Raw genomic sequence first — 26,406 nt, 5'->3', positions numbered from 1 at the left:
TCAGTTGAGAATAAATGAAAAGAGAAGGAAAAAACTTGTGTTTCTTAAATTTCTGCCCCTGTTTCCTCAGCTTTACCTGATACGTTAAAAAGGAGAGAATTTCACTCAAAGAGGGACAGCCATCTTTCATGCACACTAAATTCTCAAATAATAAATAAACTGGATCTGTTTGAATTCTCTGTCCTGGAAACCCAGGCAAAGCAGTAAAGCCTCCTCCAAGTGATTTGCAAAGGCCTCTGCAGCTTTGTGTGAGCCTCCAGGGTACAGAAGACCAGGACATATTTTTGTTGTTGAAAAATGGCCTTACGTGAGTGTCTGAACGAGTGTTGTAAATTAAAAAAGATTCTCCAGGGCCAGGCCCTTGAAAACAGATAGTCTTAATGCCTCCAAAATATGCTACTTCATTCTACTTAGCAACTTCTATCGTAATGGTAGAGGAGGATGTAATTCACTATTTAATTCGACTGATAAGGTTAAAAATAGAATCTTTCGGGGTCCCGTCCCCCCGAAATTAAATTACACAGAAGGCTTCAGCAACAGAGTGGGAAAACCCCTTGCTCTTTTTGTTCTTATAATGACTGAGATAATGCTAGATAATATCCAGATATGTTGCCAAGTTTTGCAGTAGCTAATTTTCTCTAGCCTTGAGTTATTAGACAGGTTATAAAGTATTGCTATTGATGTCATGTCAATAATTTAGATGTGCATATCGAACATCCAGTGTCACTTAGAGAGAGAGAAAATTGATTAGGATCTTCACTCCTATCCTCTCATTTCTAAAGAACACTTTTTAGATATAATCTGATAAAGATGTAGCTCAGTAACTCATATTGACTGCCCCATCCAATTTTTAAACCATTGGAAATCTTTCAAGTTTTTCCTATTAAGGTCTAGATTGTTTCACTGTATTCCATATTATTATTTATTTTTAAAAAACACATGTATATCTTACCATTCCATTGGGTACAGCATTGTGCAGAGAGGCTTTCAGTCAAAAATAAGTTTTTAGAAGTTTAAAAAAACCAAAAACCACAGCTCCCTCTTAAATCAGTGCTTATGGTATTTTCCAATGCTGTTTTTATGGATTGAAGTTTGAAAACTAGATGCTACTGCCAGTACTTGTCTGAAAGCTTAGACATAAGCTGGAGTCTGATGCCTGGTTACGGGAACAACATTTTTACGAGGGAAGATGCAAATTGGGGTGAGGGAGGCTCAGATAGCGCTTGGATGTTGCTGGTAATGCCATAACACAGTTAATAGGAATAACAGGAGGAGTAGACTGGAAGAGGTAAGGTCATGGAAGTAAACTGGAAGAGGAAATAGGGAATTGGAAGCTGGAGCTGAGCAAATGAGACCACGTAGAATTTCTCACATGGGACAATATAGCTCCTTTTCCCAAGGGCTACCTGGTACTAATCTCAGGACCAGAGAGACGATGTGGGATGGAATCAAGGGAAGTAGGGGAGTGTGTACTCAGTACCACACTACAGTAATCCTTAGGATTGGCAGCATTGATCACATCTGTGTTGCTGCTGTGCTGAGTTCTTGAGAATGAAGGTTCTTAAACCCAAACCAGACTTCACTAACAGAGTAAGACACCATATATTTATTATAATCTACGAGATTGGCCCCTACCATAAAAATCTATTTAATTTTTTTTTAATCCATAACATTCTTGAAGAGTCCTTTAGGATTCTTGCTCCTTTTTGCCTCCTGAAGTTTTAACTGCATTGACAATAAATTTTGGATTAAATACTGCTAAGATCTTACCCTAGGGTGCTACATTCTGCCATGTGGGTTCTGTAGCACAAAAGGAAATCCTATGTAAATGTATGCTGTCATACCAGAAGCACTCTTGATTGCATACTGGAATTTTAGGAAATAGAGGATTTATACGGAACGGTCCTCTATGCCAACTGCTTTTTCTCTATGCTCATATCTTTAGCACTACAAAGCACTCTCTTGGAGATGCAGGCATGTAAAGATGTTATTCTTTCCATACAAAGAATAAAAGTAGAAATCTAACTTCTGTTATAGCATTTTTACATGTTTATTCCAGCCTAAAAGCTTAATAATATCTAAAACCCGTTTCATTTGCAGAAGAATTGAAGTATTCATAGCAAGCTTTCCTATTCAACTAATAATGTTACTGTTCTAAAATAATGGTTTGAAGGAAAGCTTCTCTCAAATGATTTTCCCCATCTTCCTTGGAATCTCATTCTTTTCCATGTATTTACTTTGTCATTATAGGACCATGAGATTGACTCTGAATATGTATTTACCAAATATATTCTAGCTTCAATTTACTTGTGTTTTGAAGTCTGAAAAAATTAACAAGCATGTCATCTGACTATAAACTCTCTCTCCAAAATACAGGTTTTTGCTAAGAGACATAAATATTTATTTCATCAAACTCTTCAGTGATTTAAGTTATTTTCTGTTTTCACTGAAGTTGCTTTCCTTGCAGTAGTATATATTTAAGCAACATATATTTGGGAATTGCTTTAAAAAAACTCCAACAACTTTGCTTGCCTTAATAGTCAATAACGCCATGTTTCCAAATGAGCTAAGTTAGCAGATTGGGTTCCACAATCATTTTTGCTTGCAGAAGAAACAGTGTACAGCCACTGTAGCACACCACTTCCTTTTAATAAAGATGACAGATTCTTGTGAACAAAGATACGGTAATACGATCTATGTGAGGAGTGTCCCTAAAGGCCAGTCATTATTGTCTCAAAAAAGTTCAGGGTATAGTTAAGAGAATATTCAGTTCAGGGCTAGCTTCAGCAGCCAGCCTAGTTGGGAATCTGCCATGGCACACTGCCAACCACATTAGGATGCATAAGCACCCCGCTGCTCACCCTGAAAGGGATCAAGCCTTTGAAAGCATCCTAATCAAACTGTTGCAAAAGCTTGACTTTTTGGGTGTCCCATCCCCTGGCAGGAAAAGACATTCCACCAGGGCCTAGGGAGCATGCACCACCTCTGCCAGTTCCTCTGCTGTGTCCCAGAGCAAGGTTCAGGGCCTTGCGTGGCAGAAAAGGGAGAGAGTAGATCACAGCATCAAGGCAAGTAGGGGTCTGCCATCCTTGATCCTGCTCACGAGCATCCATGCCAGGGTATTCCCTTTTGCATTCTGTCCCTATTTGAACACTTGCGGCACACCTAAACCAGTTGCTGATCGTTACTTTAAAACAGGAGGCATGAAGGACAGCTGCTTGAGACAAAGTTTGCTACCAGAGTCACACCCCAAGGACCTTTATTTATGTACAGTGGAACCTCGGTTGTTGAACGCTTCGGAAGCCGAACACGCCTTTTTGAACATGCCTCGGAAGTCCCAACGGCTTCTGAGGTGTGTTTTTCCATTTTTTAAAAGGAATTTGCCAACAGGCAATTGCGCCTAGGTAGTTAAACGTTTTGGAAGTCGAACAGTCTTCCAGAACGGATTATATTTGACAATGGAGGTTCCACTGTGTGTAGATTAAGAAGGCTAATCCCCAAATGCTTCAAGTTGCATGAATTTATGCACATAGAATTTCCTATTGGACCTTTGTCTGAATCCATGGACATCAGTGGTGGGTTCAGTCCTACTCCATGGCCTCCATGTGTTCTAACTAAGATATGAAAAGAGTTACTGTGAAAGGTTGCCATGCATTAAATCTTCACATGACCCATTTCACACACATGCAAACTGTTGGGTTTGAGCAATGTGTAGGAGTGCTGCTTCCTAAGGCATGCAGTTCAAATGAGTTTACATATACTTCCCATAATGTTTACCTTCCCAATCCACTTGCCCTCCCTCCCACCCCCGGCAGTTTCCAATCTAGAGGTGAAAACTGCTGGAATCGCTACTCACACCAATGTATGTGAATTAGGCAGTAGGTATTACCTCTGGCAAAACTGAATGAGAGTATAATCTCTACACCACTTAGCAGTTTAAATGGTTATTAGGATGTAAATTTCTGCTGAGATAAATTCATGTTCAGAAATACACTGTTCAATCACTTGAACAGGTAGGTGTTGGGCAATTTATTTGCTCAAATCATTAATGATTTGTTTCCTATATGGTGACGTCACTTCCAGTTTTTGGTTGCATAGATGATTTCATTCAGATAAGAAAAGGCTGGATTCATGCTGCATTTAGAAGGAACTGGTATGACTTCTGATCATCAAGAAGGTGGTTGCTCGGAACATATGGTGTTGTTAAAAGTTCCATGAAAAACTTTTGAGATTAATATTTTACTGAAATAAAATACGACCATTACTGCGTGTGTGAAAAAAAGATCCAAAAACATTATCTGATTTGTTGTTTTTCTCGCTGTGTTTTCCAGTAGTGGGTCATGGGACATAATTGGCTATTGCTTCCCTTGGAAGCTTAGCAGGCTGTTGTGTTGACAGCTCTCAAGTTGCCTCTGGGTACATCATAGAGTAAAGCTTCTGATGGGTTCTCTGCATTTTGAACCAAGCCACTGTGAATTTAATCATGTCCCCTCCTGAGTTATATGATGTACAATTGAATTTGTTATTTAACTGAAACAGACCACCTTTTTATGATTTCTGTGTTTCTATCACATCCCTGGATCTGCGAGAGTAAGCTCTTGCTACATTCAGTCTTTTGTTCATTCCAGAATTTTCAATGGCATAGTGAAAAAGATGAGTATTAGTGGACAGTTGAAGCACATCTTTCAAGCTTTACATTATCAAGAAATACTTTTAAATCTAGGTTACAGGATTTGCAAATTGTGAAAGAAAACTGTTTAAAGGAGAAACATCCTGACAGAGAAATGACAAACTCATTTACATTATTATTATTATTATTATTATTATTATTATATTGTGAACTTGGAGCACAATCAAGAGTATTGGAGCCAATTCTTCCTAAATTAAGCTGCTTTTCCAATCCTATAACATAGAAGAAACTTGTGACATGCTGCTCTTAGAATATGTTGAATTAGATGTCAACCTTTATTTCTGTTGTGATCAAATAAACATCATAGCCATAGCAGTACAGTGGTACTTTGGCTTAGTTGTCAAACAAATCAGCTCCCAAATGCCAGAAACCCAGAAGTAAGTGTTCTGGTTTGTGAAAGTTTTGCGGAAGCCGAACGTCCGATGCGGCTTCTGCTTGACTGCAGTTGAATGCAGGAAGCTCCTGCAGCCAATCGGAAGCCGTGTCTTGGTTTTCGAACGTTTTTGGGAGTTGAACAGACTCCCGGAACGGATTAAGTACCATAACCAAGGTACCACTGTGTTAGGAAATGTATCTCTAAATTAGAGGTGCTTGATCAGACCAAAGGCCCATCTAATGCAACATTTTGTTCTCACATTGGCCAGTTCTGGACATCCCTATTTTCATCGGATAAATGTTGGAGGGTATGGTGATGTTCAGCATACTGCCTCTGATACTGGGAATAATAGAGGCTAGCATCTGCTGAAAGCTTTATGCTCCGTGAATTTGTCTAATAATCTGTTAAAGCTATCCAACTTGGTGACCATTATGTGGTAGCAAATTCCATAGTTTGGGAAGGACTACAGCTCAGTGGCAGCATGCAGTAGGACCTTTGTTCTATTCCTGATACCTCTAGGCACGGCTAGGAAATACTCCTCCTGCCTGAAATGCTTAAGAGTAACAGCCAATACTGTGAGTTAGATGGTCTAACTTGGTATAAATTTAGCTTCCCATCTTCATATGAGAACAATTGCTTCTACTAAGCATTGGCTTTCCTTTGCATTAGCTTTCCTTGCGCTGACTGACATCATCGCATTGCCCAATCTGATTATTTTACTTAAAGCTTAGGGGTTTTTATGTTTAAAAAAAATGGCACCAAAGGTGTAAATATCAGTGAATAGATGCAAATAGCTAGGATTTGGGGAATCTTTGAGGAAATATGTTGGGCCTCCCAAACTCACTGGAAGACATTTAGCTGAATGTTGTTCTGAATTTGCTTTCAGACAGAAAGCATGCTTAAAACTGCTGTAACAAAGCGACATAAAGATACGGGCAAAAAAATCTAAGTACAAACAGATTGTTGTTCTTGACTGGTTTGCCTATATTGGAACTATATTATTTTATGTGAAGTATGTGTAATAGAGCATTAGATTTAAAAACTCTGCGTTGAATATTATTTCTGACAGCCTTTTTTAAGGTCACTAAAATTCCAATAATTCAGTACAGAATTGAAGTCGATTCCAGAGAAAAATTTAATATAGTCTGCTTGCCTGCCAGCTTCAACATAGTTTCATGGCATTGAAATAGTTTGACACATTGAAATATAAAGTGCATTTGTCATATCTATTGGTGGAGTATTTTATATGATCACATCTAACAAATATCCAGTCAAAGTAAAACTTATGCTGGCCTTCTATACATGTTACTTTGAATTCTGTTTTGAAGCATGAAGTCACAAACATCTCTTAGTAATAATATAATACTGAAACTTATTCTCTGGAAATATAATGCACAGTCCAATTAATTCTGAGATATATACTATATTTTTGACATGTATAGAAATGATTATGCACTGAAAAGCTGGGCATTGTGTTTTGTTTGTATGATGCAATGTTCCCTGTGTTGTTGTTTTTTTTGCATAGCTACAAGTAAGTGATTCATTTTCTTTTTCATGGATATTTAAATGAATATTTAACCACTGATTTAAGAAGTATTATATTATAGCACTAAATATTATTATTATTATTATTATTATTGACAATAACAACAACAATAATTTATATGATTGGGTTGCCCCCAGCCACTCTGGGCACGTTCCAACAAATCAAAACATCAAACATTTAAAACTTCCCTATACAGGGCTGCCTTCAGATGTCCTATTCTTTGGGAAAGTGACTTAAAAAAAATTCAGAGACTACACACACCAGGCACATAAAGCAGAGTATTAAGAAATATTAAATAGTATATTTAAATGGTATATCATCTCAGGCAACTTTAACACTGGGCAACCTTTGGCTACTGACTCCTCTGAGTGCTGCCACAGGTTGAACTGGTCAGGTGCATGCCAGTATTACTCAATTGACTCTGCCTAGATAGGCTTTTGATGCCTTATTTGTAGCTTCCCTTTCTGAGTGGTTTTGAGTGATCAGGGAAGGGGATCAAAGCTGGCTGGGATAGTGTTGACAATACTGAGCTAGTTGGACCAGTGGACCAAGTCAGCTTCTGATTATTCTGTGTTCAAGAATAGCAGGTAACATACTGATTGTGGCAGAAGTCAGAAGATATGGGCACTGGAAGAGTAATTTGTGCATGAACACAAAATACGCTTTTAAAAATTTGTGACTTATTACCTGGGAGCATGAAGAAAAAAGGTGTAGTATTAATATGGACAAATTTGAATGACATTCATTTATCAGCAGCTTGATTTCCAGAAATAGTATATAGCGCTTAGTTTATTATTCTAATACTAGATTTAAAGTATAATACCTTAAAACATAATAAATATATTAACACATATATTAACAGGTGTTTGCCTAGTTGACAGGTGTTTACATAGTTGACAACTGTGAAAGAATTCATTCTTCTTCTTTTAATAAAAATAATGATTAAAAATGGAGGCCACAATGTAGAATTTGCTAGAGATACGTGAATTGTACCCCAATCCTTAAAAATTTGCAAAGCAATAGCCCTTCAACATCAGTAATCATCTGTATTATCTCATACTCAACTTGGTTCATGGTAGACATTTATTTGTTAGAACAGGGAACTCCCCATTTACCCGGGGGTTATGTTCTGAGGCAACACACATTTAAGTGAAAATGTATATTGGGAACACCATTGAAGCAGCCTGCAAACACCACAGTCACTGCCTCCAAATCTCTTTGCTCAAACTCCAACTCAAAGGCCTCAAACATCGATGCAAGGGCTCTTGGGATTGCACTTGCAAAGGCTTGTGGGATTGCTAGACGCTATTTACGCATATTTTTGCCCTTTCTGCACTCTTTAATGGCAGTTTTCTCCCTTTTTTCTAGTCACTTCTGGGTTTGCGGTGCTGCACGCATGTACAGTCACACACATATTGAACGCATGTAAAATGGTTGTTGCCTGTACTGTAAAACTTAAGGCCAATTCCTACTGTATGTTATCAAAGGGGCAATGTTGCTGCTTTCTGTGGCTAAATGCCCCATCTGTCTAATGGTGATTGAATAATAGCATCATAAGTAGCATGTGGCTCACTTGAGAAGTTCAGATATCAATGTTTGGTTTCAAAAATTCTGATGTCTAGATGGGGCCAAGAGTAGATTATAGTGGTACCTCGGGTTAAGTACTTAATTCGTCCCGGAGGTCCGTACTTAACCTGAAACTTTTCTTAACCTGAAGCACCACTTTAGCTAATGGGGCCTCCCACTGCCGCCGCGCTGCCGGAGCACGATTTCTGTTCTCATCCTGAAGCAAAGTTCTTAACCCGAGGTACTATTTATGGGTTAGCGGAGTCCGTAACCTGAAGCATATGTAACCTGAAGCGTATGTAACCCGAGGTACCACTGTACAGGAGAAACTAGGGCATGATGCAGGTTGGAGCACAGTTCCTGCAGATGCCTGTGCATCACTTTAATAAATTGGTTTGCCATCTCCCACTTGGGGAGGGAAGGCTTTGAAGAAACTACACATGTGTATTCTTCAATCTTACCTGAAGCAGCATGTGAAAAAGTGCTTGCAATATTTATGGCTTTTATGTGCACATGCTCACACACAAACACAGTATCTGCCAACTGGCCTGATCACTTGGCCAATCTACACATCGGCTCTGCTGCTTCCCAGAAAACTCATGGTGTTATGGAAATTAAGATGCATGATTTGCCCATGCAGTTCAGTGCTATAATTTATACATTGCTGGATCTGTATGGGCTTTAGCAATCTGATAAAGTAGAAAATGAGCTTTCAGGATTTCTTTCTACTTGCTTTTTCTATTTTCTGCCTATTATTGTTGTAGTAGTCGTTAATAAACAGCCCTTCATTATGGAATCGTAGAATCATATAATTGTAGAGTTGGAAGGGACCCTAAGTGTCATCTAGTCCAACCCTTTGTAATGCAGGAATCCTGCCCATAGCCATCCCTGGGTGGGCACAAACCACCAACCCTCTGGTTAGCAGCCAGGCATACTGACTCCTTGTGCCACATCCCATAGGCTCCCACAGTAGCTAATCAAACAAAATACAGCATATCATGCAACAATTGATAAAACATTACAAACCTCATATAAAAACATTCCAATCATAATTTTCAAGCTTCCCCTCCCTCCCAAATAAAGAATGCTTGAAAGTTATTACTAAAGATGAACTCTCTAATTTGGTTCTTACTATGTGGTTTTAAAGAAAAAATAGTGAAAGGAGCATAAGGAAATCAATACCGATTAGGTGAGTGATGCATATTATTTCCTCTTCCAAGTTTACAGCACAATTTCCTCTCCATAGGAAAGAGAGCAACAAAAGCATCTCCTGAGAATTTTAACAAGTGAAGTTCTGGTTTTAACGATTAACTTTTTACAGGTCTTTCCTAGGCACAAATAACTCAACACTTCTGTGGAAGAATGCCATCCATATGGTTTCCTTTGAAAAAGCGACATAGGAGTTAGGAAGCAATGCAAGCTCTTTGATAAAACAAAGCTGTAGTACAAGCAGTTCACTTACTTAACTGTGTTGTTTATCAGGCTGTTAAATTGTCAGCTTTTCCTGTTGCCCTCTGCTTTATTGCGGTGCCCATAGATGTTCCAGTGGCCCTTCAGGTCTTCCGCATTACTTCCAAATACTTTGGATTTAGTTCTGAAACCCACTTTTCAGATGAAAAATGCATTCCATTGTTATGAAAGCAATCAACTATCCTTTGGCACAGAAGTTCTGCTGTTGGCTTTGGTGGTCCTTGGTTACTTTTAAAGAGAGAATCTTCATGGAGAGAGATAAAATTGGGGAATCTGCATAACAGCTCAGTAATTTAGCTCACTTGCTACCTGTTTTTGTAGGGGTTGCACACACTCGCTTGTTTTTTTATTCATAATTATATGCATAATTTATGTGCAATCACAGTTATGCAAAAGCATAGGAAAATAAGAAGCTTCTGCTTTCATTTGGAGTTACTGGGAAATAAGGCTCAATAAAACTTTCAAACAAAAGTTGCTGGACCTTTTTGTTGAAAATAAGTCCAGAAGGCTGAGCTTAATGTAACATGTGGCAGGTGGCCTGCATTTGCCTGGAGAATTCCTCTAGGGCAAGACAGCTCAGCAAACACATAAATCCTTTTTTCTCTGTTATCTAGTAGCACATTTAGTTGCCATGGGGATCTTATTTATGCAGCAGATCCTCTGCAGTTCAGTTTGTGCCTAAAGTTTAAACGTACAGCTGTTACGGTAAATGCTACATGGCAATATTTTCAAAACATCGCACCTTTGAACACTTTTTTTGATTGATTTTTGTTTTGTTTTTTCACATATCAAAACATCTATGTGATCAAAATAAGATATCATTTGCTACAGAACTTCAAAGATTAAGCTAAGCAGCGACTGCTGTTTACATTGTTTCATGATTATTTGGGGGAAGAAGAAAAAACTTTTTAATTTAAACATGGAGGTAGTCAGAAAGTACATAGGGTTGTCTTTGCATGAGCAGAATGCACTTCCACCTGTGTAATGAAATTGCTCATTCCTCTCTACTCCTGTGCACCCTCAGAGCAGCTTGCGGGGCGGAGGGGGGAAACAGGAAGCACTGTTGAAACGGGCAAGTGTGAATTTGCTCACACAACATTGGATGCAACCTATAATGATTAAGGAATGTAGCCAATGAACTGCATCCTTTAGCTCAGTGACTTTTTGCTGTACACTAGAACTTCTGCTATCTCTCCTCTTCCTACGTGCCCCTCCCTCAGTATTTTCTAGGTTTTCCTCCAACCCAGCAGAGAAGATTAGCAGAGAATGCAGGAAAGAAGAGAACGAGGGGAAGCTCCCATTGCACATGTAGAAGCATTCTGCTTGGATATGGCCCTAGGTTTTTGAAGATGGGCAAGACCAGTCAATTGTTTTAACTTGTTTTATGATTGTATTTTTACATTGTTAAAACCCGTCCTGTAGCCTTATAGCGAATTCAGCATCAATAAATATCCTAAAATGAGGCAAAACCCAGTCTTCTGTGCACATGGAAGTCAGGTTAACATGGCTAACTTGTAGCCCTCCAGATGTTGCTGGAATACATTCCCACCACCCCTGACCATTGGCCATACAAGCTGGGGATGATTAAAGTTGGAGAGACAGGTTTGGGGAGTACTGATGTACCACAGCCACTAGGAGTCCCAGGCTATGAACTTCGGGTTCTTTTTAAAAAGCAAGTCTCTAGTTCTCCTAGAAATAAAGTTATGAAGCAAAATGGGCAGGTACCCTTCTAAGCAATTTTTGTGAGATGCGCCAGCCTGGCTGCTCCCACTTTTAGTGTTTTTAGCCAATGAGTGAAGTCAGTGTTGTGATTGATGAACGAGTCTTTTGGACACAAGCTGCTGTTTTCTTCTTACCTGTATGCTCTTTTCTTTCCTGCTTCTGTAAAGTAAATAAATAAGATAATATTGCAAAAGCAGTAATCACAGAAAAATTCACAAAACTTAGTTCAGATAGGATCTAACTCGGACACACCTAAGATCTATACAGTGGTACCTCGGGTTAAGTACTTAATTCGTTCTGGAGGTCCATTCTTAACCTGAAACTGTTCTTAACCTGAGGTACCACTTTAGCTAATGGGGCCTCCTGCTGCTGCTGCGCTGCCGGAGCACGATTTCTGTTCTCATCCTGAAGCAAAGTTCTTAACCCGAGGTAATATTTCTGGGTTAGCGGAGTCTGTAACCTGAAGCGTATGTAACCTGAATCGTCTGTAACCCGAGGTACCACTGTAATCTCTAAGAAGATGGATTCTGGAGGTGCTGAGACTATGCATGTATGTTAGCATTGTCCTCAAGTCCAAACCTTTCGGCAAGATATTCTTCACGTAATGAGTTATCGAATTTTCTTGTCTCCAAAAAGGGCTCTTGATTATTTGAAAGGCATTATTAGTGAGTAACATTGGGAAATTGCAACTTCCTTGCTGTCAGCCACTAGATTAAACAAAATTTAAAAAATCCTTCCAGTAGCAGCTTAGAGACCAACTAAGTTTGCTATTGGCATGAGCTTTCATGTGCATGCACACTTCTTCAGATACACTGAAACAGAAGTCACCAGACCCTTATATATAGTGAGAGGGTGGGGAGGGGTATTACTCAGAAGGGTGATGGGAATGGGTGATTGGTAAACCTGTTGACGACTGTTAACGACAGTAATTAGTCTTACAGGAAAAAGCAAGGGGTGAGAAAATAGCTTTTTATTCTTAACTGGATCTCCTAAATCTCTAATTAAAATACAATGATATGAGAAGGTTTTGACTAAGCTTGCGCAGGTCATACACTCAATAAAGTCATTGAAAGATAGAGCTTATTTACAAATCAATGGTTACATAATTATATTATGATGCAAAACTGATGTAAAAAAATTGCAACTATTCTTTTGAATTTTCTCCTTTTCTCTGCCCTCACCCCATTCCTCAAATATGAAAAGGGCCTGCTTGGTAAAATTCATAAGATAATTTTGAATTTAGGCAGCAATATAGTGGAATACCTGCAAAATAAAATTTAGAGTATCCCTTAGAAGCTTTGTGTACATGTTTTTCAGTGTCTCGATCCACATATGCTAAAACAGAAATAAAATATCAAGAGTAATAATTGTGAAATGCAATCAAGCTCATGCAGCTTTTCCGATTCATTTTTTAAAAAAAGAAATTTGGTTTGCTGAGGAAAAGGAAAATGTGTTGGGACACAATATATTTCATAATAGGGTTTCATTTGTTGCTCTTGGGATTAACTGTTTCAGTAATAATGTAAACCCATATAGTCACCCTAATCTAGCTAGAGACCATAAAAACACACAAGCAGTTTCTGCAGTCGTGATTCTTGAATGGGGAGTTGCACATACAGCTCCCTTCTCTGATCCGCAGCCAGCACAGTATTTGCAAAGTCCTTTTAAAAACAACAATAACCCACTGATCAGTTGTTGATGAGGGGGTAAGGGATCCAGTTCAGTTCCCCATGCTCCCTTTTCCCTGCCAACCTGCTGATCAATGGGATTCCAGCTTTTTCAAAATGGATATGCATTGCCCTGCCTGCTTTACACACACAGGTTCTGCTTTCAGGAAGGCTCATTTCACGCTGTAAATATTCAAATTGGCTTGTTACCCATGGTGACCAAGGTTTTTACTAGAGTGTAGAGTTGCCATATGGCCTGATTTTCTAGGTTTTGCCTAGGTTCTGGACATGCCATCCAGTGCCTGTTTTTGATCATTAGTGGGTCTGGATTCTCAGTTTTCATTTCATTATATCTCATTTCATTTCTTTCTAAAATAAAGCAGGTCTCTAGATTTTACAGAAATAGGCAAAATAACTTGCCAGAATGCTCAAATTGAGGTATGCTATTACATTCTATTATTTTTCTTTTCTTTTTGTTTAACCTAAAAGATATATCTCAGAAACTTATCACTAGTTTATGAGGTGAACAGCACAACCCTATGAATGCTTAATTTGAAGCTTAGCGGAGTACAATGGGGCTTACTCTCTCGTAAGTTAGTATAGGAATACAGCCAAAAATAGTGGGTAGAACCCAATTGTGCCTTTCTGTTTGCAGAATGGTTTTACTAATGAAAAGAAGGGAATGTGATTTCCGCACTCACTCAGAACAGCATGGAAAGTAACATGGGAGGTGGAAGGGTACATCAGGGAAAATGGCCTCATCTCTTCTCCTATTAGAAGAGGTCTCTGCTAGATCAAAGATTCTTCCATTAACAGAAGGACTTTTATTTTTAGATACAAACCAATAAGAATGATATGACCCTAAACAAAAAATATAAACATTTAGTGAATCAACATCTAAATTAGGTGGAACAGCAGTTTCCCATTAATGATTTTTATAAATTCACAATGTAATCCATGCTTTTTGACAGCAGACCTTCCAATTAACTCAAGGCAATATACATGCTTATCTTCTAAAAATGAGGCTATTTGGATATTAGGGTAAGAAGTGATGACTGACAAGGTCACCTTGTGAACTTCATTGTCTTCATGGGTCTTCCTTGGGTTAACCAAACCCTTTGACTACTGTACCACACTGGTTCTCTAGAATCTTTTCCCAAAATCCCACTGGGTGATAGTGAATTAAGTCATACTCAAATAGACCCATCAAGTCCATTCATTTCAATGAGTATACTTTGAGTAGAAGTTAGATGGACATCATCCGCTATCTCCATAGATGGAGAACATCTCCATTATAAAATGCAACTGATCCCATCAAGTTCTGCTTAAGTTTTCAGTTTCCATGGCGGTATTGTGTTACCTAAGTTTCTATGAGGTATCTTTACTTCATTTCTTCATAAAAGTAATTTCATTCTCAATTACTGTTTAAAGTAAGTAGTGATATAGGCAGCAGGCTTTTTAGCCTTCTAGATTTCTAATTTAGCCTTTTTACTTTAGTTAACCTAAATTTGATTTAGAATAAAATTCTAATTGTAAAGTTTTGCACACTCGTTATTCATCTTCATTAGCAACCTGTTCATAGTCAGTATAATTTTGCAAACATTGATCTTATTTCCTGATCTTACACAAAAAAGATAATCACAAACATCCAGAGGACACAGGTTAAGGGTAGGGGGACTGCTGGAAGGGCAATAGATGGGCTAAATAAAGCTATCCAACTCAATGGCCATTAGATTCTCCTTGGGGCATTTTTGTTCCACCTGCTGAGAAAGACAGTGGCTCAGGCAAACGTTTATACATTTGTGTGGACAGGGCAAGTTACTGTTCACAGAAATGAGTTAAACCTTGCTGAGGCTTGAGCCTTATAGAGGCGGAGTGCTCTTTAGCTACACAGGCCTAGGAGGGGGAAAGAGATGTTTGAGGCTTTCATTGATGGTTTTATTGGTTTAAAGTGCAAAATAAAGCTTTCAAAGGCAATTGTGCTGCTGTGCCTGCTAATGATGTGATTGCTTTATGGGTCTCTAGCCTTAGGCCAGCTTGCCTATTTGACACCCTTTCTCTGTTTCTTACTTTTTTGACAAAAGCTGTGAACATGTTTTTGGGATCCCTCTCCTTGCCCCGCTGCAACCATGACAACCAGAAACTTTTAATTGAAATCTAAGATCTTCAGGAGTCTGTAGAAGCTGCTGTATTTATCATTAAAAGCCATATTCCATCCTCCGTGATGTGGTCAGTGCTATACAGATTTCTTCAGCTCATGTTTGTTGATCATCAGGATTAGTTTGCCAGAGAAGAGATCAGGATCACGGTGGTTGTGGTGTCTTATAGGATGAACCTGGGGGGAAATAAACTTGGTTGAAGCTGGTGACCTATGGCACATACTACTGTAGTATAAATCTTACTTGGGAAAGGCAGTGATAATGATCTTAGGGAAGATTCTTTTCGGACTGTGATATCATTCCTATATTATGTGTTGTTAAAATCTATTGTACGTTTATTCTTTAAGACTTGATTGCTCCCTCACCTCTGGGTACTAACTGGTAGTAGAACAGTACATAACTATTAAATAATAACTGAAAACCACACAAACAAAGCACAACAGATAGAAGAAAAATCAGGGGAAAAGAGAAAAGGACTATCATAAGAAAAGAAAATATTAGTCGTCGTCCCCCCACAATAGACTATTGAAACAACTATTGAAATATCCCCTGCCCTTAAACCCCCCCCCCCCCAGTTTATGGCAAAATAGTGAGGGTGTTTATGAATTCCCATGAACCTAAAAGTTTACTGCATGATTAACTTGGTATTTGGGTTGGGTCATGGGTAGCAGTTTGAGGTGAACCAGGAGCCTTGGGAAAAGCCAGCAGTCAGGACTGAATCTGCAGGATCTGCTGGATTCATGACCTGCCCGACTCCATCACATCCCTTGAGCACCCTGCTTTGGGGCCCTATGTTGGCTACTGCCTGTGGAAGGACTACAGATTGTATCCTCCTACCTGCTTGAAAGGAGGCTAGCTGTCTGTGATCGCATGACCTGCTCCCCTGCGGCCAAATTAGTAGCACTCTTCTCCATCAGTGGAAACTGGCATCGAGGGTCCTGAGCTTCATTCTCACCATCCTCTATCAACATCACAATAGTAACCAAATTAGACCTATTGTTTTAAGAGGGTTCTTGTATAAAAATATAATACTTCACCCATCATCTTGGAAATGCCTTTGCCTTTATTTGTTTCTTGATCGACCTCAGATCTTCAGATATCTGTATTTCTCTGTCATTTGTAGATTATGAGTTTCTTGTAGACAGGCATATTATTATTGCCCCAAGTTCAGACCTTACATCTGACAATATAAAATGTCATACCATATGTTATAATTCACATACTGTGTCAAATACTTTGCTGAAGTCCAAATTGTCCAAATTGCCCACAAGAAAAACTCTTTTTGAAAGGTTAGCAGTTCAGAAAGCAATGATTTGCCTTTGGTAAACCATTTGACATTCTGATTTCTTTAATTTCTTTAAGTCATTTTTCTTTTTACAAATGTAGGATGACAACAGGGAAACAGAGTAAAGCATGAAAAATATATAAGGTAGCATTTAAGTATATGAATGGGGATATATTATTTTTTTAAAAAAATTGTGATGGTTGTGCTACATTGACTTTATTACCTTTTGAATACATTGCTTAAGTTATATGCCATGCATTATTCTTTCGACATAATAAATTGGGTTGCATTTTATTCAAATTAAATTGGATTACATCAAACATAGTAGGAAAAACTGGGGCTGATGTCAGGGGATTTCTTAATGCAGGTACAGAAGAAGGAAAAGGGATTTTCATGTCACTTTCAGACATGCCAGGCACCTACCACTATGTTTACCAAAGTATTGCTGCCTTTGTTTGCTGCCAGTAAATGAAATTAATCATATAAAAATCAGCATTTGGAAAGAAGTGTGTGTATCTGAAAGAATTATATGACTGTAAAATAAGTTTACAGAGCAAATTACAAAAGATATAACAGCATTAATCAACACAGGCATGTAGGATCGTATAATCACCTTATTGTAGATGCTAGCAAACTTGGATAATACTTGTAGGCTGCACACACTTGCCTTGGAGAAAATCCCATTGAACTCTATGGAATTTATGTCTAGGTGGACATGCATAGAATCAGTCTGTTAACTTATTTTTATAGTCCTGTTATTATTTTCTAAACCAATCAACCCCAAAACAATGGACCTGCAAAGATTCTTGAAATTTGAAAATAAACTAGTTGGTAATCCTGAATTCAAAGGGATGCCTTATGTTCAGCTGTATAAACTCTAGTCGAAAGAAGTTTGTTCCATTTAAGTCACCTTGAAATCAATGGGCCTCAATGATTCTCAGCTAACTTTTGCCCTGTTGATTTTAAATGTGACCTTTCTTCACTTGCAGTGGAGCTACTGGGAAGGGATTGAATCCTTGAAATAGCCCCATCAGAAAAGAAATGCCTGGTCAGAGAATTGAGCGTGATGGTTGTCAAGAAAGTAAAAGCCCTCTGCCCCCACCTTCTTCTTACTGATTATTCCTCAGTTTTGCAAGTTCCTGACAGGTGCCACTTCTAAATAAGAATTTGTGTGCAGCAGCATGTTTCAACAGTTCAGAAGGCCTAAAAAAATAACACTTGTTGCTGTAGAAACTTTCAGCTCCTGATTAGCGCCCTGATCTGTTTTTTGATTGTAGAGGAATCCTCTATAAACCTTTCTGTGTCAAATCATTTCCAGTCCTGGACCTTCTGATAGGGGTCTGTTTTCTTCACCCTCAACCTGCTTGACCCTGTTCCCTTGCCCTTGACTCCCATCTTCCCTTGTCTGCTTTTTGCCCTCTCCTAGGGACTACTACTGACCCACCAGCCTATGCCTGCTTGACAGTGGTAATTGCCTCACCCAGAAACCCATGCCTGATGGACCCTTCCAACATGGGCCAGCTGCCAGCCTCAGTCTCCCAGTATAGGTAGGCAATTGATGTTGTCCATGTTATGACAGTCTCCTAAAGTAAGCCAACCAATGAGAACAGGTAGAAAGTGAATGGATAATTTTCAGGCACGCCTGGGATACACCTGGGAAGGTGTGGTCATCTTATTATGTGCTTTATGGGACAATTTAGGAGAACACTGGCTTGCATATGTGAGTGAATGGGGATTGATTTTGCATTATCTTCAGAAGTGAGGCTATAAATTTCTCTGCCAGACTGCATGCGATGGGCTGTGGCAAGAGGACCCTGGCAACCTTCAAGGACTTCTTGAAGTGGCTTAACCATTTTGAGACCAGAATTCTATGGGTGCTGTATATTTTGATCATTAATATTGTTTGGATCCTGACTTTGGCACTGTTCGATGGAGCATTTGCTGAATGGGCCTCTGAGCAGAGGAAACTCCTGCCAGCAGAAGTGAGGAGGGTTGCTTCCTCCAGTTCCCACCTCATTCCCTTGCATCCTCAGAAACTCAGCAGTCTTTGAAACACTGAGGAGGTGCAGGGTGAGGCAGAAATTGGCAAAAATCACCTCCCCTTCCACTTCTGCCATCAGGACTCTCTGAATAGGAGACTTTCCATGAAAAGAAGGACCACTCCTGTTCTTCGAAGGCTAAGTGCTCGTTCTCATTATTAAATGAAACCTATTTACTGATTTATCTTGTTTTCTCTATCAACAAATGAAGCTCCACCATACCAAGTCTGACTGTTAGTCCAGCCAGCCCAGTATTGTTTTCTGACAAACTGTGAGTCTCCCAAGATCTCAGGAAGAAGCTTTTAAGGCTAACTTCCTGGAAATGATAGAGGTTCATGCTGGGTTATTCTATATTCAAAGCACAAGCTCCTCCATTGAGCTGTGGGCTCTTCCGCTTTGTTTCAATGTTCCAGTAGTTGAAAGCTTAACATTTTTAATAGTTCAAGTTATTTCATGTTGGGAATAATATTACAGGTCAATTTAATATTGCAACAGGGGTGAACTAAATAGCCAGGTACAGAGCAATATAGTTGAACATTGCAGAACTAAGCCTTTAGACGTGTTTAAATTATCCCGTTGTCTCTTTCTTTACAGGCTTTATTTCATCCCCACACCTTTCTTTTCCTCCCAAGTGAATATATGATTCCTTTGTTTGTGTTTTGGTGAGTTACTGAGACTCAGATTTTGCCTAGGAAGAAAAAAACAGAGAAGCTTACTTTGCAGTGAGCTTTTGCTTACAGTGAGCACTGTTGCTAAATCTGTTTTCTGGATGAGACTGTTGAAAAGATCCCTTAGTTTAAAAGATTTGGAGTAGCCTTTGATTTGGGCCATTTAGAGCTTGAATTTGTGCTGTGAATTTGGATTGCTGTACCAGCTGTGTTCAGTCATTTTATACAATATGTTGGTCGTATATGTCCAAGCTGAAAGAAATATTTTGTTGTCCTTATATTCTAAGTACTGGGGTGTATTTTTTTTTAAAAAAATATTTATCCTTCTCCATTTTTAACCACATTTTTGTTGCAGATTATTCCAACAATTGAGAATAAAATATAACATTTAGCTGAATCACAGTTTATTGGGGGGAAAGGTACTGACATTATTTAAAATTATTCTGAAAGCTTTTTCCCTATGTGTGCTGAAAAATTACCCATTTCCTTAAAAACAACAACTCTCCTTTGGGATTTTGTTGTTGTTGTTGCAAAAACTGTTTCATTAAGAGCTTACATTTTAGTGGCTACCTATTTGTATTTTCGCAATAGGTAAAGGTAAAGGGATCCTTGCCCATTAGGTCTAGACGTGGCCGACTCTGGGGTTGTGGCGCTCATCTCACTTTATTGGCTGAGGGAGCCGGCGTGCAGCTTCCGGGTTATGTGGCCAGCATGACTAAGCCGCTTCTGGCGAACCAGAGCAACGCACGGAAATGCTGTTTACCTTCCCGCCGGAGCGGTACCTATTTATCTACTTGCACTTTGACGTGCTTTCGAACTGCTAGCTTGGCAGGAGCAGGGACCTAGCAACGGGAGCTCACCCCGTCACGGGGATTCGAATCACTGACCTTCTGATCGGCAAGTCCTAGGCCCTGTGATTTAACCTACAGTATCACCCGCATCCCTCTGTTTTCGCAATAAACTAATCACATTGATAACTTAAGTAAAGTCAGACAGCTTTTTTGGAAGATTTGTTTATTTTTCAGCTGTTGACTGAGTTATATAGTACTTTCTTATTGAAGACCCTGTCCCTTTTGGCATCTGATTCCAAATCTTTGGCTACAAAGATATATTTGCTTCGAAAACATTAATGATGTTATGTTTCTCTAGGAATATGTAGGCTGTAGAACATTGCATGAAGTCTGTTGAGATTCCAAGGAGTTGATGGTGTGCAGCTCTACTAGAGTCCAAAAAACTTGCCGAAGGAAGTAGTCACATCCACCATGTTTATTCTGCATCAGTACTGATCCTATAAAAGTATAAAAGCATTTCAGAAATATAAAGCCTTATAAAACCCTCAAAACTTTCACCAAAGTTCTACTGGATCTTAAATAAGTCAGTTGTTTGGGCTGCCAAAAAAATAAAATATCAGTTCAAAACAACAGTCAAATAATAACTCACCTTTGCATGATCTATGTATTCTGATCTTAACTTTCATGTGAACAATGTAGTGAAAGTTCTTTTTTTAATTCTTTGTTTAATGTACATATTATATCATAATGATCAGGAGGTATTATTCATTATGGTGAATAGGGAAGCAAGGGGGAATTGTGTTTTTTCCCTGCCCTAATTTGAATAAAATCAACTACAGCTTCAAGTGTTTTTTTAAAATTTTCAATATATAAACATTCTGCTACAAGGGCAAATGTCACTTATTCACTCCCATTGACATAATTAGCTCAAGTTCAAAGTACTAAGAATTTTAATTTTTGCGTAGCTATTGCACAATTTTGGAAAATGTAAAAATTGTTGCTTCGTTTTTAAACCTGATGCTTATAATCACTGCTGCTTTTGCAGTGAACTTGCATTTGACTGGCAAAGCAAAAAAAAACCCCTTATGGTTGTGTACGTTCCATTGTGTTTAATGGAATAATTAGTAAAATGGAGTGGAAACGATGTATTATCAGGTCTGGATTTGTAGTGAATGTCATCTGGACAGTGAAGCCCAACTTTGATTGTTCGACTTATCTAATGCATGTTATGGCTTTTATATCCATTGGCTGCAGTTAGAAACTGGACTGATGGAAGCTAGTTTAAGCTGAATGGAAGACAAAGATTGCCGTCAGCAAAGCTCTGTTATAAAGACAACACTTCCAGTGCTTAGTTTTGCCCCTCCTGGTCTTTTAGGCTTTCCCCCTTATAATTAAAGTAACCCTTACTGATAGGAGTTCCACATAGGAAGGAACAAAATGGCCCTGCCCATGTGATATGCATGTTCCCAGAGCAGTTTGGAATCCTAGCATGGAGAAGTGGCTCCCATACTGCTGTGTCCTACCATCCAAATTTTTCCAACCCAAAACTAGAACATGTGTCTTCCGGGATGCGCTACCAGGTGAGTCATGTGACTCATGCCTTGCTCTTGCCCCAGAAAATTTTGGGGGGAAGAACGTGATGCGAGAGCGCGGCTCCCAAAGTGGCTGTCAAGATCTTGCACGAGTAAACAGGATAATAATAATAATAATACCTTTATTGTCAATGTACAACCTGTGTACAATGAAATTAACCGAGCCTCCCTCCCCCAAACACTCACTCTCATTGCACTCTGTGTGCTTATCACACAACACACCACTTTGCAAGTCAGTTTGCGCTATGTTATTTTCCGTTCAACAGCCTAACAGCCCATGGACAGAAGCTATTTTTTAACCTGTTGGTAAGACTGATTATACTTCTATATCTCCTGCCCAAGGGTAGAAGAGTGCTGGCCGGGGTGTGGGTCATCCCTGAGAATTTTTCTCGCTCTCCTAAGGCAATGATCCCTTGCAATGTCATCTAGCGGACTCAAGGACATAATTCCCCAGTCTCTCCTGATGTCCTGCTTTTCCGGGGCACTTGGAAAGTATGCTGTGTTTAAGTGTGTACACGTGCCCTTAGACTTTGGACTTTTAATAGTGCAATTTTATGTATGTCTACTTAAGGGGTAAAGTCCCACTGAATTCATTTGGGCCTATTCTCAGGTAGGTGAGAATAGGATTGCAATCTTAATTGCACAATGTGTAGCTTGTTGTTGTTTAGTCATTTAGTCGTGTCCGACTCATCGTGACCCCATGGACCAAAGCACGCCAGGCACTCTTGTCTTCCAATGTGTAGCTACTTTGTTCAAATGGCCTTGAAATAACTGGAAACGTGTCAGGACACTTATCTGCCACTCTAAATAATAAAAAAGTCTTATGTTGCTACTCAATTTATTGTTTGCTGTAGCAAATAATTTCAAGTTGCATTGGTTCAGGCAATTTAAATTTTATGTTTAGCAGTCCTAGTAGGTACTGGTTTCAGATGGTAGCTAGCTCTGTACATTTGGAGGTTGGAAATTATATGGATTTTTACTCTACTTTTTACCGCTTTAAAATTCCTGGGTGTGTTTGCATGGGAGTAAAACATTCAAGCTTCTTTAGCAGTTTGATCATTTACTAAGATTATTTCTTAATAATAGCCATAAACCTATACTTAAATGTATTAGGAAGATGGGGAACTCCAGAGTTTTAAAGCAGATGGGTCTGAAACAATTATGTGCCACAGGGGCAGTGAGTAAATTCTGGCTTCCTCTGGGCATAAAGCCCTTTTCTAAGAGAACATGTAACCAAACAATCTAGGCAGTTTCTTGCATAAAACATGAGTGCATACCTGATTCCCATTGGGCAAAACTCTTATTAAATGCAATATATTGTTGTTGAGAAGAAGCAGGAAAATATTGTATAAAAATAGCCACAAAAATCTCTCTCGCACAGTTTGGCTTAGGTTTAGATTTACCATTCTGAAGTCCTTTTTTTTTAGAAACATATAAATGTGTGCAAATGGTGTTGGCTGGTAGACTCTCCATATCTTTGCAGACCATTAGGTGGTATCCAGCTCAAACAGAGAAGTTCCTGCTTCTTGCTCTTTTAGAACCTGAAACCATCAAGAGAGAGGGTTATTATTATTATTAATATATTTATACCACTCCTTTTTTCCTGACAGGGACTTAAGGCAGCTTACAGATAAAATAAGAACAGCTAAAAAGGGGAAGGTTTATTTTAAAAAATCATTAAATGTTTAATTAAATATTAATTAAAAATTAAAACTGTATATAAATATAGGATATCCTTTAAAACATACAGATAATTACAATAACAACAGCAATATGTGGCCACTTACCTCTATGAAAAAAAGCCATGTGAATGGGCCCACCTAAGAAGCCAGTTCAGAATGGGTTCCCATTTCCCATGATAATTCTAATTGATGATTGCAAGAAGAATATCAATTTTTTATCTCTTAGGGATCATGTTTGCCAAGAATCGAGAGCCTCCTCTAGAGCTTGGCTCAGCATGAGAAATGAACTACAGGCTTTTTTTATCAATACATCTTCTCAGAAAGGTTTGAATGGGGTATGTTTGGCAAAAATCTAATATAGTAAAAAACTATGTGGTTAAAAACACAATTTTGAAAAATAATCTATGATAGGGCACTATCCAGCACATGTGGAGAGAATGCTATTGTGAATCTGGCTAGTCATAGGACTTTGATCTGATCCGGAAGGGATGTTCTTATGTACTGCACTCAGGTAGATTTTTCGGTCGTTACTTCAGATGTGTTCTTTTTTTCAATCTTTGACAGATTAAACGATAGAAGCAGCTTCCAACAGAGACGTTTCTTTAGTTTCTTCCTCTGTCTGTTTTCATCTCTTGAACAAAATAGCTTATTGCAGATTAGCTTTGCCTATAAGAGTAGAACTGAGGCTGCTGTTACAAGAAGTCTTTTGTTTGGGATGTTTCCTGGCTGAGTGTACATGGCCACTTGCCGCTTGATCTTTGCTGTTCCATGAACGTCCAAGCTGCATCTGTCATGAAGAGTCAAGAGAAGCAGATCAAATTCTGGCTCCAAGAATAGCCTGAGTCTAATCTGCTGTTGTGCACATACATGTTGTATAATTACTGTAGGTACAGTTGCCTACCCAAAATTTTATTGTAGGCAAGCCGCTAACTAGAAACAATTCCTTGATCTGTGAATGCAGAAATAGCATTTCGAACTAGAGAAATGGCTAAGGCTCAGTGGCAATGCACATGCTTTGCATTCAAAAGGTCCCAGGTTCAATCCTTGGGATCCTAAAATAAGGATGGAAACCTCCCGTATGAAATCCTGGAGGCCAACCTTTATCAAGCTGGTGCCTTTCAAATGCTTTGGACCACAGCTCCCATCAACAGTCCAAATCTTTTGGAGGCCACCAGGTTGGCATTGCTTTTGTGGACAATATTGAGCTAGATAAGCCGATGTCCTGCTCAGTCAGTATAAGGCAGCTTGCTGTGTTAGGTTTTTGACTTCACAACAGAGCTACAGTACACTGCTCTGAAACTGTCTCTGATAGTTTCGAAGTCATGTAGATAGTGATTAAAGGGCTGAGAGTGTTAATCAACACACAGCTCTCTAATATGTGGTAATTACTACCATTTTGTGATGTGAGCCCTGTTGCTTTCAGGTAAATGAACAATGTGCCAGATGGCAGCAGTTGCCAATTTATTGTGCATTTTATTGTGAGATTGGTTATAGCAATAAAGCTGGAATAACTAATTTGTGTTCTTTTTATTTTACCAATCATAGGGGGTTGGTTGAGAAAAGAGGGGTAGAGACTTTATGAAGGAATCTCAGTTATGTGACAGTCACCTAGTTCTCTCTTGGTCTGTTTCTTCCTTGTTGTTGCTTTCTATTTGGCCAGTATAACTGCTTCCTTTTTCAGCAGCTTGTTAGTTTTCTCTCTGTCCGGCTTCTGCAGTGAGAAGCATGTAAGGAAGGATGAAGTAAGGACAAGAACCATACAAAACTAGGCTTAAGCAGGCCACAACTTCATAAGATAGAACAGGGATGGGGAACCTGATGCCCTACAGATGTTGTTGGACTTACAACTCCCAGGATTCCTGACAATTTTCCTTGCTGGCTTTGAGGTTGATGGAAGTTGGAGTCCAATATGGAGCACCATAGGTTCCCTATCCCTGAGCTAAAGTTTCCATGAACTGGCAGTGTAAGAGCAAGGACTAAGAAATAAGGGGACACACCTGCTGTCTTAAGTGCTCAGCCTGCAAGACTAAAGTGAAATGGAATGGCTAAGGACTGCAGATGACATTACCCAGCCACCCATTGGAGAGGGAGGTGCCATGCTAGTGACTGGGAATAAGCTGGTCCATGTCCCGGTCCCTAAGACATGTGGTATGTAAGGAACATGGTGGCATGTAAGGAATCCCACATGCATGCCCCCCCACCAGCTTGATTAGCTTTAAAAGAAGGTTAGAGAAATTAAGGGAGAATAAGGCTTTCAATGGCTACTAAGCCAAATGGCTATGCTATGCATTCCATGCTTGGAGGCAGTATGAATACCAATTGTTGGAAAACGCAGGAGGGGGGAGAGTGCTGTTTTGTTCAGGTCCTGCTAGTGGGCTTCCCATGGGCACTGAGAGAACCTGGTCTGTGCATAGTGTACAGAACATTGACCAGAGTCTGTTGCATCACTCACAGACAACCCTTTGGTCTTTGAGAAGTGGCAGTAGTCTCCTGAAGTTGCCATCCTCTTTTTGTTCATTACCCCAGCATAAACCTATTGAGCATCTGAGAGCAAAATTGTAAAATGTAAAGTGGTAGAATAATAATAATAGTAACAGTAACAACAACAACAACAACAACAACAAAAATAATTTATTATTTATACCCTGCTCATCTGGCTGGGTTTCCCCAGCCCCTCTGGGCGGCTCCCAACAGATTAAAAACAGAATAAAACATCAAATATTAAAAACTTCCCTAAACAGGGCTGCCTTCAGATGTCTTCTAAAAGTCAGATAGTTTATTTCCTTGGCATCTGATGGGAGGGTGTTCCACAGGGCGGGTGCCACCACCGAGAAGGCCCTATGCCTGGTTCTCCCCTGCCTAGAAATAATATTATACTGAGGATGCAATTCGTTTTGTAAAGAATTGCAATTTATTCTGGATATGTTGTATATTTGTATTGTTATTATTATTGTTTTTACAAATCACAGCTAAAGATTAATCAGTAGTTTATCTTAAATGTGAAACATGTTATTTCCTAAAATAGGTAGTAAATAAGCTATTGAAAGATGGGGGTATTTTCTAACCTTATTAGTCAATTTACCTATAAGTAGATAATAATTAAGGTAAAGCCCATCGCTGTGTTAGTGCCAAGCTCAGCCATTCTGTCGTTTA

At 39.1% G+C, this 26,406-nt stretch overlaps 1 protein-coding gene across 11 annotated transcripts in view; it reads left to right on the top strand.

The window, feature by feature from the left end:
- The window catches only part of NPAS3 (neuronal PAS domain protein 3), a 637,919-nt gene that overhangs the window by 122,521 nt on the left and 488,992 nt on the right, over positions 1–26,406 (top strand). For 3 of the 11 annotated variants that reach the window (XM_079954438.1, XM_079954437.1, XM_079954433.1), the window contains one exon: positions 17,908–18,028. The exons of the other annotated variants lie outside the window; for them this stretch is intronic. In XM_079954438.1, the coding sequence (XP_079810564.1) occupies positions 17,908–18,028 (121 nt within the window). The remainder of the gene's footprint in view (positions 1–17,907; positions 18,029–26,406) is intronic. 11 annotated transcript variants of the gene reach the window in all.

This window comes from Podarcis cretensis (assembly GCF_951804945.1).
Source record: "Podarcis cretensis genome assembly, chromosome: 1".
Taxonomy (NCBI): Eukaryota; Metazoa; Chordata; class Lepidosauria; order Squamata; family Lacertidae; genus Podarcis; species Podarcis cretensis.
The sequence above is the reverse complement of the archived record's forward strand: the minus strand, read 5'-3'. Positions and strand labels throughout refer to the sequence as shown.